Source organism: Paroedura picta, chromosome 14 (assembly GCF_049243985.1).
Source record: "Paroedura picta isolate Pp20150507F chromosome 14, Ppicta_v3.0, whole genome shotgun sequence".
Classification (NCBI taxonomy): domain Eukaryota; kingdom Metazoa; phylum Chordata; class Lepidosauria; order Squamata; family Gekkonidae; genus Paroedura; species Paroedura picta.
In genome coordinates this window covers 1,490,713-1,505,629 of record NC_135382.1, presented here as the reverse complement: position 1 = coordinate 1,505,629, position 14,917 = coordinate 1,490,713, and the positions used below count along the sequence as shown (strand labels likewise).

The window sequence follows — 14,917 nt, the reverse complement described above, 5'->3', positions numbered from 1 at the left end:
CCAGGCCTCTGAAATGCCAGTCAGGCGCTCATCGATTGTGCTGACATTTCCCTTAATTTTTGCTTGATCTATCTTCAATTGATCTATATTTTTGGCTTCCTTGAAATGTTTTAGTTAGGTCTTGTAAGCCAAGAGCAATTTTATCTGTCTTTGATACTGCTTCTTTGATGCTGAGGGTTTTTAGCTGCCTGGTGGGCTTCTTGAACTTTTCATGGTTGAGTTTGGACACTTTTGACTTTCTAGTTAAGTTCTGTTGACAGAGAACTAATTTCTTAGGAAATGGTTTTAGAAAGTTTTTCCTCCATTATAGCCATGTCTTATGAACAGATCTGTGTTTGCTAACCTGGCTCCTTCAGCCACCCTCCTCCGTTTAGACATCGCTTTCTTCTTTGTACTACTTTGTACAAGTAATTTATATAACTTTCACACGTTTCGGAAAGGGGAGGGGAACACCATTATTTCCCAAATCTTCGATACAAAAAAGACAACAGCCTAATCAAATATGACAAACCCAGACAAAAAGTAGCAACAAACTGATCAAGAATCTGCCCTGAGCATCTGCAAATCAATAGCACTTTTGAGTTTTAAAATAGAGTACAAAGTGGATCTTACACTATTATAATAATACTAGCAAGAAAGCCCATTGCAACCAGGAATGCAATGGGCGCTAGGACCCAGGGGACACCAGGAGGTGCTTTTTTTTTCTGCTGCGTGGAGCTGTGAAAGGCTCCTACAGGGTTTTTTTTTCTGCTGCTTGGAGCTGGGAAAGGCTCCTACAGGGTTTTGTTTTCTGCTGCTTGGATCTGCGAAAGGCTCCTACAGGGTTTTTTTCCTGCTGCTTGGAGCTGTGAAAGGCTCCTACAGGGTTTTTTTTTTCTGCTAGCTCTCGTGGGCGTGCCGGCTTGGAGCTCCTACAGGGTTTTTTTTTCTGCTGCTTGGATCTGCGAAAGGCTCCTACAGGGTTTTTTTTTCTGCTGCTTGGAGCTGTGAAAGGCTCCTGCAGGGTTTTTTTTTTCTGCTAGCTCTCGTGGGCGTGCCGGCTTGGAGCTCCTACAGGGGTTTTTTTTCCTGCTGCTTGGAGCTGGGAAAGGCTCCTTCAGGGTTTTGTTTTCTGCTGCTTGGATCTGCGAAAGGCTCCTACAGGGTTTTTTTTTCTGCTGCTTGGAGCTGTGAAAGGCTCCTACAGGGTTTTTTTTTTTCTGCTGCCTCTCGTCGGCGCGGCGGCTTGGAGCTCCTACAGGGTTTTTTTTTTCTGCTGCCTCTCGTCGCGCTAGTGGCGAAAGGCTCCTCCGGGGGTGTTTCTTTTTTTTCTGCAGCTTCTCGGCGGCTGGAGTCTTGTGTTGTGTTTGCGGCGGGGGCTTCCTTGGGGCCGGCCTGACGCGGTGAGAGACGCTTCGCGCCTCTCACCACGTCAGGCCGGGAGCAACTGCGAGCCGCGCTGAGCGCGGCTCGCAGTTGCTGGGGCTGGGAATCGGAGGGACCAATCGGCAGGCGCTTCGCGCCTGCCGTTTGGTCCCTCCGGTTGTCTGTCATGAGGAAGGGTCCAATCCGGACCCTTCCTCATCCCGGACACATCCCGCCCCAGAACCCCTTACTGTTTTATTTAGTCCGTGGCGCCCGCGGCGCCACGGGCGGTGTACAGATAATGCAACCAGCTCTGGCTATTTCACACGTAGTCCAGCAGGTGGCACTAGAGGAATCAGCTGCTCCGTCTCCCATGCAGGGGTAGTCAAACTGTGGCCCTCCAAATGTCCATGGACTACAATCCCCATGAGCGAATGCTGCGACGTGTATGGAAGTGGCAGGATTTTGCCCAAGAGGACTGCCTGGGGTCGAGCCTTGTGCTGTGCGGATGTTTACTGGAGTCTGTCCCAGTTCGGCCGTGTAGTTCACAGCACTGTGAACCGAGATCATTAAGCATTTATGATTCCAGAGTGATAATTCCTCAGTAAGGGTTTTGAAAGCGAAAAGGTAATAATAGTTTCCATGAATCAAAAAGAGCCCGCCAAAACAAGTAATATCATATTCCAGATGAAGCAGAATTAAATCCAACAGGGCAGAGTTATAATCTGAAACAGGGAGCCCAATAGGAGGAGGGCGAACCAGATAATATTGAATTCCCATAAGAGGGAAATCCTTTAAAAAGCAGGTCTTTATCTCAATAATAAAAAAGTCTGTATAATCTAAGAGTGAAGTAAAAAAAAAAAAAACTCCAACGTATTTAAGAGTGGAAATTGCCCAGAGCCAGTTTTAAAAAGTAAAATATTTTACCCAAGATAATTATATTATCTTCAGAAATGTCTTTACTTCTTTTGACATTAAGGCTTCCCGGTGCTTCTCACAACACTTTAGGGGGCTTTAAAAAAGAGAAAATGTTTTTACAGTACAGGAGCTGAGACAAAATGAAGCAGCACTATAATGGAAAGTCCGGAGGTGAACCCAAATTTAAGACTTCTCTCTTCTTGCAGTTTTAAAGGCAGCTCTGGCTGGAAACTAACCAGTTAGCAGAGACCTCTGCACAGCATCAGGACACATTTCTCAGGTTAAGCAAAGAAGATCCACTCTCAGATATGCCAGGGAAAACTTTATGTGGCTCCGTGGTCGGTCCTGAGCAGTGCAGATTGGGAGGGGGGGGGGAGCAAGCAGCATCAGAGTGGAGCCTGACCCAGGAGCACGTGGATCATTTCTATCACAGCCAAATTAGCTTCAAAAGCCCAGTGTATAATCAGCTCTGAGTACTACAGCAGCCTTGGTTGAAATCATCCTGTGCAAGCAGGCAAGATTTCACCTCCAAGAGAAGGAGAAAATGCCCTACTTCCTGGTACACAGCTGGCATTCCAGATGCAGATGGCCTCTCTAGTCCAACCCTCCGGATGCGAAGCCAAAAATTCTTTTCAACCCATCGGTTCTGGTCCACCCCTCCGGGGCAACAATGGGATGAAATTAGTTCAAAAGAAATTCCATCTAAACATCCGGAAGAAGTTCCTGACAGTTCGAGCGGTTTCTCAGTGGAACAGGCTTCCTCGGGAGGTGGTGGGTTCTTCATCTTTGGAGATTTTTAAATAGAGGCTGATTCTGAGAGAGAAACTGACTCTGTGAAGGCTCAAGGGGATGGCAGGTGACAGTGGAGAAGCAAGAGGGTTGGGAGTGTCCTGCATAGTGCAGGGGGTTGGACTAGATGACCCATGAGGTCCCTTCCAACTCTATGATTCTATGATTCTATATGACAGCCCTTCAAATATTTGAAGATGGTTATTATATTACCTCTTAGTTGTCTTCTCTCCAGGCTAATCAGACCTAGCTCCCCCAACCTTTCCTCATACAACTTGGTCTCTAAACCTCTCACCATCTTTTTAGCCCTCCTCTGGACACGCTCCAGTTTCTCTACATCTTTCTTCAGTTGTGGTGCCTTAAAGTGAACACTATTCCAAGTGAGGTGTTACCGGAGTAGAGTAAAACGGTAACATTCTCTCACGTGATCTGGACACTCTACTTCTTTTAATACAGCCCAAAATCCCGTTTCACTTTTTAACCTCTGAGTCACACGGCTGACTCATGTTCAGTGTCTGGTCTACTGAGACCCCAAGATCCTTTTCAGTCGTATTACTGCCAAGGCAGGTCTCCCCCCTCTTATAATGATGCATTTTATTTTTCCTGCCTTAGTGCAGAACTTTACATTTGTCCCTATTGAACTTCATTTTATTCATTTTAGCCCCGTTTTCTAGCCTATCAAGATTATCTTGTATTCTGATTCTGTCTTCTAGTATGTTTGCTGCCCCTCCCAGTTTAATATTTAATGCAAATTTAATAAGCATCCCCTCTATTCCTTCATCTAAATGACTTATGAATCTGTTAAACAACACAGGCCCCTGGACAGATCCCTCAGCAAGGCTAACGGGAATGGGGAGTCAATGAAGATGCCCTGCATCTCACGGCTCCTGGCCAGGCTTCCCTGCTTAGTGGCACGGATCCAGATCCTGTTTCCCCTTACTTCAAGAAAGCGGGGGAGATTTGAGGAAGAGTGTTGGGCTGTTTCCAGCAGAGAGATATTTCACTTAATTGGCTGCTGGGAAGAGGGGAGTTATGGATTTCGTTGCTAATCTTGGATTATGCTTTGTGTCGGTTTTGTGTTGGGGCCAGGGGTTTTAATGGGGTTTTAAAAGGATTGATCCCTGCCTTGAGTCCACAGAGAGTGGCCGGCCAAACATATAATTAATAAGTAATAATGGCCTTTGACTGCCCTTCAGCATTATGAGAACAAAGCCCTTTGGGGCTTCCTCTGGCACCGACTTGAACGCCAGGGTGTGCTCTAGGAGAACAGCATTGTTGGCAGAACAATGTTTGAGCCCAGGGCCCCCTTTAAGACCAACGAAGTCGTATCCTGTGTATCTGCCCACGAAAGCTTCTACCTTGAATAAGACATTGTTGGTCATAAGGGGGCCACTTAGTTGTGCTGCTTCAGAGCATCCTGGCTGCCTGTCTGTCGTCTTCTCCCTCTCGGCTTCGTCAGGATCGAGGTGAGGAGGACAGCTGGCGCGAGGGAACAGGCTGTCTCTGCTGCCTTCTCAAGATCAGTCAGGGGGGGGGGGGGGGGCTTCTGTCTCTTCCACTCCTTGCTGGCCTCTGTCCTTCTCCCTTTGGTTTAGAAAGAGAGGCTGGAGCGGGAGATGGGCTTAGTCTTCTGCATTCACTATAAGGTGCTGGCCTTCAGACTGAGGTGTAGATTGGGGTCCAGATTCTGCACTCCGTGATGCGGAGACCAGGGGCAGGCAGGGCAATCTGAGCTGCTCAGTGGTGCAGAGCAGGTTCCAGGGGCAGAGTCCCTGGCTGAAAGGTTCCTTTCAACGTCTTTTGCTTCTGCAGAAAGGACCAAGGTGAGCCAGTCCGTGAAAGATGGATGGTGGCTTCCTGTTCTGTTTCCTTGGACCTTGATCAAAACTTGGTGTGTGGAGGGGGACGGGGGGGGGGGGCAAAGTTGTGCCTGGAGTCAAATCTGCTCTGCATGTTGCAAATTGGCCATCATTGGCAGCTTTCCTGCTGTGTTTTATTTTAGGGCTTTTTTGTGCAAAATACCATGATGACAATTGCTAATTGTTGAGTGTTCTGTGTGTTGTTATGGCTTTAAGGACTTCTGACCACCGCAGTAACGCTTTCCTTTCCTGTGAGAAGGCCAAGGCCTGTTGATCTGTGTCTCATTGCTGCTGTGTCTTAGGAATCAGTCCAACGTGAGAAGGATGCACACAGCTGTCAAGCTGAATGGCGTCGTGCTGAACAAATCACAGCATGCCCAGCTGGTGTTGCTGAACATGCCCGGGCCTCCGAGAAACAGGCAGGGGGACGAGAATTGTATCCTCTTCATAAGAAATGCAAAAAACACCATGGTTAGAATGATAAATTAAATTACATAAAATTAAATAATGTGTAATTAAATTACTGTTCTCACTACTGTTCTACTGTTCCAGAATACCATATTGTTACTGTTTACTACTGAGTTATCTGTACTGTTCCCTGTTCTGCTAAGTTCTGTGTAGACAGCCCTGTGTCTCCAGGGAGGGCGGTATCTTTAACAGCAGGCTTGCTGTTAAAATAACTCGTTAAGGGCTAAGTGGGCGGAGAGTGAGTGTGGCCTGTCTGAGGCAGGGCCCAGTCGGGATGCACAAAGCACGTCCCAATTGGGCCCTGCCTCAGATAGGCCATGCCCACTCTCCAGCCCCCCAGCCAGCCAGACTCTCTCTGCTTGGAATTGCTGGCAATCTGCCCTGGATGCTCCCCAGGACACATGTAAGTGCCCTGGGGGTGGGGGCCTCTTTTCCTGTTGGGCCAGGAAGCCCTCATGCCGCCTCTGTGAGTTGGTGTTAGGGCTTCCTGGCCCAATGGGAGCCTGCAGGGGGGCAGGGGAAGCCTCCTCCCCTCCAAAAAATGACAGGAAAGGCTGGGGGGAAGCCTCCTGGCCATAGCGCCATTGCAAACTGACAGGAAAGGTGGGGGGAGGCTGCCTTCCTTCCTTCTTTCCTTCCTTCCTTCCTTCCTGTCTTTTTTCCTGCAGTGCAGGAAATCCTTCTGCCGTTTAAAGGGCACCTTCTCCCATACCCCGTGCAAGGCTGTGGAGAGGGAACCTGTGGCCCGCCCCATGGTCAGAGGCCTCTTTGGTCCTGCAAAGGCACCCCGAGAGGTCAGACGGCTTGAGGATGGCCATGGCTTCCCTGGCGAATTTGTGGCAGAGCCAGAGCTGGAAAATGGACTCGCCAAATAACTACCCCTTTTGATAACACATCTCATGGGGTGTGGGGTGCACTTTTGGGTATGTGCAGGATGGCCTGTAACGAATTAGAAGCATCGTAGCTCTTTGTATGCAGACCTTAATGTTGATGGATCCAGATATGGAGTTCTTGGAGGTTTTGACAGAAGGCCTGAACAGAATCCTGCTCGTGCGAGGAGGCGGCCGCGAAGTCATCACGATTTATTCCTGAGGCTTTTCTGGGGCTGCACCGGAGGCCGCTGCAGCTCTTGGGCTCGGGACTTGGGCCTGGTCCAGGGCTTCTTGCGTACAGGGTAGAATCCAACCATGGGATCCTGTTTAAAATTTTTGTTATGCAAAATTGTGCAAAGAAAATTGTTTCCTACCTAGATCTCTGATGTTTGTCTTTGCTGAAGAAATGTGCTGCATATGTGTGTATTTTTTTTAACTGTAGAAAGTGGGGGCTTTTTTGCCCTCACAGTCTTGGGGGTGGGGTGGAGTGGGGAAGATTCTTTTGCACATAGGATTTAAATGTGGTAAATAGAAGAACTTGCTTTTTATGTTGTAGGAGCAGACGACTACGTTTATACTACTTTTTATAATTACAGTTTTTTTAAATATTGAGAGGGCTTCTGACAACCAGCCATTTTATAAAAGCCCAGCCCACCTGCTTTGTACCTCTGGCCCTGCTGAGTAGGGACGGGCTCAGTCTCCCCCTCAGGCTTCCCTGGTTCTGTGTTCATATTAATCCACCAATATGTGACTCCTCCAGTGCTGGGTGTTGATTAATGACTCTGCACAAAGTCGGAAGGAACACCTGGCCGATGCTGCTGGCTGAATAAAAGGCACACCCATCGAGCCACCCCCCCCCCTTCAGCCAGTGGAAAGCGACTGGTGAGTTTTCTTAGCCGTGGCCCCCTCCAGAAGCCAAAACAGTCCTGCCTGAAGCTCAAGGTTTGCAGTCCAGCCTGGAGACTCCGGGAGACAGCACCTAGGAGTGCCTGAGAAATCTGGCGCCGCATCTGCAGCCTCTGGGCATTGACTCGCCCCCAAGCGCCCTGCCTCTGACCGGCCTGCCTGGAAAGCGCAAACAGTCGCTGTGGGGTTAGCGGGGGGGGGCACTTCTTGTGAAAGAGTCCATTTTGCCATGACCAAGAAACACCAATAAAGCAAAGAGGAAAGTAAAGTGCAGGCTTGGGACTGAGTTAAGCAGATGACAAAGAGAGCTTTGCCTTCTTCAAAAGGTGGGCAGATCAAACCCTTGTCAGCAAAAGTGTTTTTGTGAAGACAGCAGGTTTTGAGCACGAAATAATATATGGAGGGCATCAGATTCGGAAAACCTTGATTGGCATAATGTGGAGGGAATTAGCAGACAGAGAGGAGGCTGTGCTGTTCCAGGTGCAGAGGAAGAAAAGAGAGGAGAATTGCGGAACGAAATGTAACAGAGAAGTAGCAGATACATTCATCCAGGTCAGAGAGCAAGATGGGAGGATGACCCGATCCGGATAGGACAGGGACTGCTACGGAGATGGACACAGAGACCGTTGGCCTGTGAGAAACTCATCAAAAGGAACATCCAGGAACACTCTTAAGCAATATTAGCTGACCTAATAATAACAACAAGATGCATATCTAAAATTAGTTGCCTTTTAGCACCCTAGGCTACCTATAAACTGCCTGGCATCTGTTTCCTTAAATAGGAACTTAGGGAGAGGCTGCAGTGCATTTTGATCTTCTCCATAATTTTTCTTTCTGACGATGCAATTCTAGGCATGTTTACTCAGAAGGATGTACTCAAAGGTGCAAGCAAGGTGTCTCCAGATGTAGCCAGCGTGGGACAGGCGAACTCTTGGTTCTTCTGTCCCCTTGGGTAATGGTGTCGCTGTCTTACTTTCCTGGCTGCCTGCCTTACACAGCTCTCCTTAAACCTTAACTTTGTACCTTTTCCGTCGATATTAATGCAAAGCGCAGGTGGAACGGGAGGCATGTCCAGGCTGAACTGTCCGCAGAGCTGATGGGCGGGGCTGAAGGATCCGCTTCAGTGGACGTCGTGTGCAAACAGCTCTGAGAAGGCTGAGGAGGAGAACAGCTCTGGGAGTCTGGGAAGAATCTGCAGAATCTGGGAAGAATCTGTTGCTGCCCTTGACTCTTTGCTGCCGCTCAAAAATGGAATTATTTATATTGGGGGGATATAGATGTGTACAATATGGAATTGTTATCAGACCTAAATTTTGTTTCCCAGCATAAGAGTTTAACTTAGTTAGTCGTTGGCACACAGATGAGTACTGTTTGATATGATTTTTTTTAAATGTATGAACTATTTCACATTTTTCAAACTATCATGGCAAATATACCCAGTGATAGAAACTTGAATGGAGCATTGCTATATTATTGGAAACGTTTTGCTGCTTGGGGAAATGTGAAACAAAAAATAAAAGTCCAAACACAAAGCTGTGACATGGTTCTAAACGGAAAGGAAGGTCGAGTGGTTTGTACCCAGAAATGGCCCCTGGACCTCAGCGGCACAGAACGGCCATGTGTCTAGAGCGTCGTCAGCAACAACCAACTCTCCCCCTTCCACTGATTGTGCCCCCACCCCACCCCCCGCCTCACAAAGCCAGCTATGCAGGCATGGATATGCCAACCCACCATGGCAGTGGGGGGTTCCCTGCCCTCCCCCCCCCCCCCGGGACCGTTCGGATGTTGAGGTCAGGGCTGCCCAAACTGTAACCCTCAGCCTTTGGTGGGCCTGTGCCCTGGCCTCCTTCGCACATGCCGTCCCATGCAGGGTGGGCACTGGGCACGTCCAGGGGGAAGGTGGGGGTGGTGCTGGGTCAACTTCAGCCAGGCTCCCTCAGCAGGGGTCTTGTGAGGCTCTGGCATTGCTTGGTAGCCCCAGAACGGTTTCATAGATTGGGTGGGAGTTAGATAAGTTTTTATATAGTTTTCAAAATTTCTAAAAATTTATCAGATGATATGACCACATATGATTACGTCGACCCACCTCTCCTTCCAAAAGGGCCAGTCGTAAAAATCGCTGCCGGCCAAGGTTCCCTGCAGTCAGAGAGGGAAGGACACGCCGTGGGACTTAAGTGCATGGGGGGAGGGGGCGGGGGGCAGAGCTGTGGCAGAGCCCGTCCCAGCCCTGGACCCCTGATGGGCTGTCTCCCGCGTTGGGTGCCTGGGGGGGGGGTGGATTTTCGGGAGGGGGTGACTTACTGACATCATTTCCAAGAAGCCTGAGGAATATCTCTGGGGTTTCTTAATGGTAAAAAGGCTGAGAAGGGCTGACTTACACACATACAAACACAGAGGAAATATTTTGAGAGCTTTTCAAATGTGCCAATTTTTACATATTGGGCCTCAGGCAACGAGCCTTTGTGCTCGTTCTCTGAATAAGAGCTTGAGTCCATGCCGCCCCAGAACTCCCTCTGTCCCCCTAAAAAGGCCAGGAGAGTCTATTTTGCTTAGCCGGAATGAGGAACGGATCCTTGTGAGGGTGCCTAGTCCAGACTTTGAAAGGGGAAGGACAGGAGAGGTTTTAATGAGGGTTTTTGTAACTTTTGTTAGGAATGGGACAGTCGCAGTGCTTTTGCCAGGATGGCACCAGGGCAGTTTCCCTGGGTCTCACGCTGCTCTAGTCGGAGCTGCCAGACAGAACCGTGTGGCTCACCCAAATGGCGTTGATTCATGCTGACCTTGACCAAAATGCACCTTGCTGCTTTTGACATGTTGAGACACAGGAGTGTGGAAATCAGCATCCATGTCATCCCAGTCATGCCTGAATCTGAGCTGTTTTGTATGTGAGATGACAGAATGGGGAGGGGGACCTGCCTCCACGGCAGAGCCATCTGTTTGGCCTGCAGAAGACCCCGGCTTCAATCCCCGGCATCGGCAATTGAAAGGAGCAAGTCCCTGCCTGAGACCCGGGAGAGCCCCAGCCGCTCTTGAGGAGACAGCATGGACCTTCCGAGGGCCAAGGGTCGGACTCTGTATAGGCATCTTCCTGGCTTCCAGATTCGGAACCGCCAGGGTCAGTCAGGGCAAGAGCTAATTCATGACATGGCCAAATTCACCAGCCCCCTTCTGCAGCTGGAAGTGAGGGAGCAAGGCCGTGCTTCCCTCTGCCCTTAGCTGAGTCTCAGGAGTGTGACCTCCAGCGCTGGTTGGGGCTGCAGCCAGTAACTGGAGTCCGGCAAGCTCTCAGGCACTTGTGGTCCTGGTGCAATTCTGGGAACAAGTGTGGGGGTGCTGTTTGAGCTCCACATTTGTATTGTGCAGGGTCCTTATGTGCACTCTGTGTGTTTTGTCCCAGTAGTATAAATTCAAGTACTTGCTTCTTTACTACAAGCCCTTAGCCACTTTAGTTGGTTGCCCAGTTGCACAGGAATGCAACCAGCACTTGGGGGTCGATGGATCGGCTCCTGTGTGTCCGGAGGCTAAAGACTGAATAGTTCAGTTTTAAGCAATGGTAATATTCCTGCCCTTCCTCATGGGTCATTTCCCATTGCTGAATGGGGAGCTGATTTTCATACTCTGCAGGTGAGCTGTAATTCCAGGAACTCTCCAGGCTCCACCTGGAGGTTGGCTACCCCTGGGCTGGAAATATTCCTGCAGGTTTGGAGGTGGGACTTCGAAATCGTACAATGCCTCAGAGTCCAGCCTTCAAAGGAGCCATTCTTGCCTGCAGTTGGGAGGGAGTGGTGCAGGAGTGTCCCTCCTGGCCTATGGGCTATGGCCAGCCCTTACCTTATTTTGGGGTGCAGACAGACAGACCAGCATCAGTCCTGAGAGTCTGGAAAGTGCAGGAAGATCTAAATAAATATTTACAGCCTGAAACTGTAAATAGTGAACAAGTAAATGGCTGGAGACGCATGGGAACTCTACTTTTTCCAACTTTGGCCTGGCAAATAAAAAACTAAGGTCAAGACTGCTGTGCACAGAGAGTCTTCCTCTTAGGGTTGCCAACTTCCCTGTGAGGCTCTCTACCCCACCTCCCTCATGTGGAGTCTGCTATGGGGAGAGAAAGGGAAGATGATTGGAAAATGCTTTGAGACACCTGAGGCCTGCTGGGTCATTGCGGCCCATTCCCAGTTCTCTCAGATCTCTCACAGCCCCACGTAACTTACAGGTTGACTATTGTAGGGAGACGAATGGAAAAGGTGTTTGTAAACCACTTTGAGACTCCTTTGGGTAATAAACAGCAGGGTACAAAAACCTCTTCTAAGGAGCAACCATGAAAGAAGCATGTGGGCACATAACATTTTATCAACAGTGAAAAAATGGAGAAGAAGGAACAGGGTGGACACCTGCGTACTGTGACTACCCCATATGTAGTAGGGCAGAGGGGCATTTCGGTGAATGTGGCCTAATTCACACAAGAAGGGAAATGACGCAGAACTGGGAGGAATTGGTTGCCATGTAATCTCCCCCTAAGAAGAGTCTCCAGTCTGATTTTCCCTTCACATATCTGAGGACATGGCTCTGGAAAGCTCATCTGTATCCACTATGCCAAAATTCCCAATGGTCACTCCTCTCCCACACTCAATGAACATTCCACACCACAGGTTCTTGACACCCATATCTCCACACCCATGCCCTCATTTGCCACCATGCCACCACAACCTCCCACACAACACACACATTCAACCCCATGCCCTTCCAGACTGGACAACTCCTCCCCTTCCTCTTCCCACTGCCAAGCTCTAGCATGTATTCTTGGATACAATGGGCTTTGCCCCTAGTTATTATTATTAGAAGAAGAGTTGGTTCTTATATGCCGCTTTTCTCTACCTGAAGGAGGCTCAAAGCGGCTTACAGTCGCCTTCCCATTCCTCTCCCCACAACAGACACCCTGTGGGGTGGGTGGGGGTGAGAGAGCCCTGATATTCCTGCCCGGTCAGAACAGCTCTATCAGTGCCGTGGCGAGCCCAAGGTCACCCAGCTGGTTGCATGTGGGGGAGCGCAGAATTGAACCCGGCATGCCAGATTAGAAGTCCGCACTCCTAACCACTACCCCAAACTGGCTTTCTTAATTTGGTGTATAGTTCACTACTCCCAGCCAAGCTGGTTCATGGTGGGTTACACATGTATAAAACCCCACAATGAGACCCCAGTAAAATAATCTATTCCACCCTGGCAACGAAAATAACCTCACTCTGCCACTTCCCAACCCCCATCTCAGGGACAGATGGTAACATGAAGGCAAGCCACTGGATGCAGCAAGCCCCTTGTCGGAAACTACGGAAGAAATGAAAAGCATGGACCATCTCAAAAAGGGGGGGGCTGTGGCTGAGTAGTCCGGCTGCTTTAAAAAAAACGGGAAAGGCAGCATACAAATCCATGAAGCAAACAAGCAATAAAACAAACGAGATTTGGTACGTTATACTATTTCTTTAAACATGAACTGTTTTTTTTTTCTCCATGAAAAGTGTGTATCGCAAAAGCCCCAGGATCACTTGGGCCGGTCCACCACCTTTCAACAGCAAGGGCACCCTGGGCAAGGGGGACAGCGGGCAGGCGTAGAGTCCAACAGGGGCACCTTTAAGAGCAGCAAAGTGTTATTCAAGGGATGTGCTTTCATGTGCACGCACTCTTCCTCAGACGCAGTGTGGACGCACTTTCCCAGGAGTCCCTCACACGCTTAGTGCTGCACAAGGGCTCTGGAGATCACTCCGGATGCCAGCCGCCAGGAGCCTGCAGCGGCAGCTGTGGTTGCAGTGTGCTCAACCATGCAGGGAAATTGGGATCGCTTGTACTGTGGGCAAGAAAAAACTGGGGAATACCCATCTGTGAGCAAAACCACACAAGCTGTCTGTTGTGGGCAGGAACACGGCAGTTCAGCTCCTCCCACGCACTGTCCTGACCCGTCCCCAGAAGACAAGGTCTCCGGAGTTCCCTTTCTTGTCTCGTCTCTTGAGTCCCTGGCTCCGTTTTGACCAGAGCATGAAGCCTGGCTTTATTTGACCTGCAATTCATTTCTATTCGGAGACCATCCCTCCAGTGCTGCTTGGCTGTGGTTAAAGAGTGTCTGCCTCTAACCTGGATAAGCAGTTCCATCCAAAGTATTACAAGGGAGATTTGCCAAGATCCCCTTCGAAAACAGACTATGCACCTGTGAATCAAGTTCTCCTGACACCATCCAACATACCATACTGGATTGCCCCTTGTTCACTCAACAGAGAAGGCATATCATACCTCTCATACCAAAATGGAGAAACCATTCAAGAGACTTGGTTTGCCAATTTTTACTGAGTGATAAGGATGCCGATGTCAATTTTATTATGGCTAAATTTCTGTCCTCAGTTTTTAAACTTAAACTGTCCGATGTATCTTGACTATCTTTGTATAGCCTCCTAATCTGCTTTATGCCAATAAAGGTATTGTATTGTTGTTGTTGATAAGCAGTTTGATTCCCCACTCTTTTCCCACATGCAGCTAGCTGGGGTGCCCTGAGCCAGTCACAGCTTTTCACATAGAACAGTTCTCTTAGAGCTCTCTCAATCCCACCTACCTCACAGGGTGGCTGATGTGGGGAGAGGAGGGGCAAGGTGTTTTTAAGCAGCTTTGGAACTCCTTCCAATAGTGAAGAAGAAGATATAAAAAAACAGCTCTACTCTCTCCCTTCACTGGGGAACAAGCTTGGATGCTTGCAGTCATATTCTACACAAAGTTGTGTAAGGGCTAACTGTGATTATGAAAACAATTTTTTTCCCCATTATGGTTTGTCAGATTCTCACCATGGCTGCTGGCATGGCTGTGTTCAGACCCCCACCCAGCCTGGAGGGACGTAACCAGGCCCCCCTGCTGCCACCCCATGGCTTCCTCTCCCTTGCAGAGTTCAGATCGACACCAGTGTAGACGGGGATGAGCACATGAGTTGAATCCTGTGGCCTGGGAGGGCTTGTGCTTCTACACTTTCACTGTGAAAGATTCGTATGATATGAAGAAAAACAGTTTTTTTGCATTATAATGGCACATGGAAGTCTTTTTTGTTGTTGTTCTTGGAATTGCATGTGGTGCCTTTCTATACATACCATCCAATCTGACCATGTGTCGAAATATACTGAACTAGTAATAAAACCCGCTGTATGCCGAATACAGCGGGCGCTAGAAACTGACCTTGTCGGGCAGCGGCTCTCTTGGGCAGCTCTCTCGGGCGGCTCTCTTTTGGGGCAGGCGGTGGCTCTCTCAGGCAGGGAGCCCTGGGCAGCCGTGCTCCGTGCAACTGCCGGGGGTTCCCTCGGGCGGGAGCCTGACGCTATGCTAAGTAGGCAGCCCTGGCTAGCAACTGAAATCATTGGTGCCCTGCCATCCATGGAGGGACCATCCGAAATCATTGGTGCCCTGCCATCCGTGGAGGGCCTAACCAAAGGACTGAGATGATGTCCATCAGCGGCCACACTGGAGAATTTGATCTGGCAGTTCCTATCAAGTGGGATTCATACGGCACTCACCTAGCCTGTTTCTAGGAGCAAATAAGACCACTGAGCTCAAAATGAAGTGTGACACCCTGCTCAGCGCATGAGCCAATGTCAGCAGAACCCACCACTTCTCAGGATGTCTTGTTTTCCCCAGACTGTTCTAAGGACGATTCCTCTGGCACTGCCACAACTGCTAGCAGAGATGCACTGGTTCCGACTGGCTGGCTCATCAATACAACTTCACTGTTTTCAATGG

At 49.3% G+C, this 14,917-nt stretch overlaps 1 protein-coding gene across 8 annotated transcripts in view; it reads left to right on the top strand.

The window, feature by feature from the left end:
• SLC12A7 (solute carrier family 12 member 7) overlaps positions 1 to 8,611 on the top strand; it is a 174,563-nt gene extending 165,952 nt beyond the window's left edge. For all 8 annotated transcript variants that reach the window (XM_077310641.1, XM_077310648.1, XM_077310646.1 and 5 more), the window contains 2 exons: positions 5,213 to 5,346; positions 6,379 to 8,611. In XM_077310641.1, the coding sequence (XP_077166756.1) occupies positions 5,213 to 5,346; positions 6,379 to 6,470 (226 nt within the window). In that variant the 3' untranslated portion in view covers positions 6,471 to 8,611. The remainder of the gene's footprint in view (positions 1 to 5,212; positions 5,347 to 6,378) is intronic.
• The last annotated feature ends 6,306 nt before the right edge of the window (positions 8,612 to 14,917 follow it).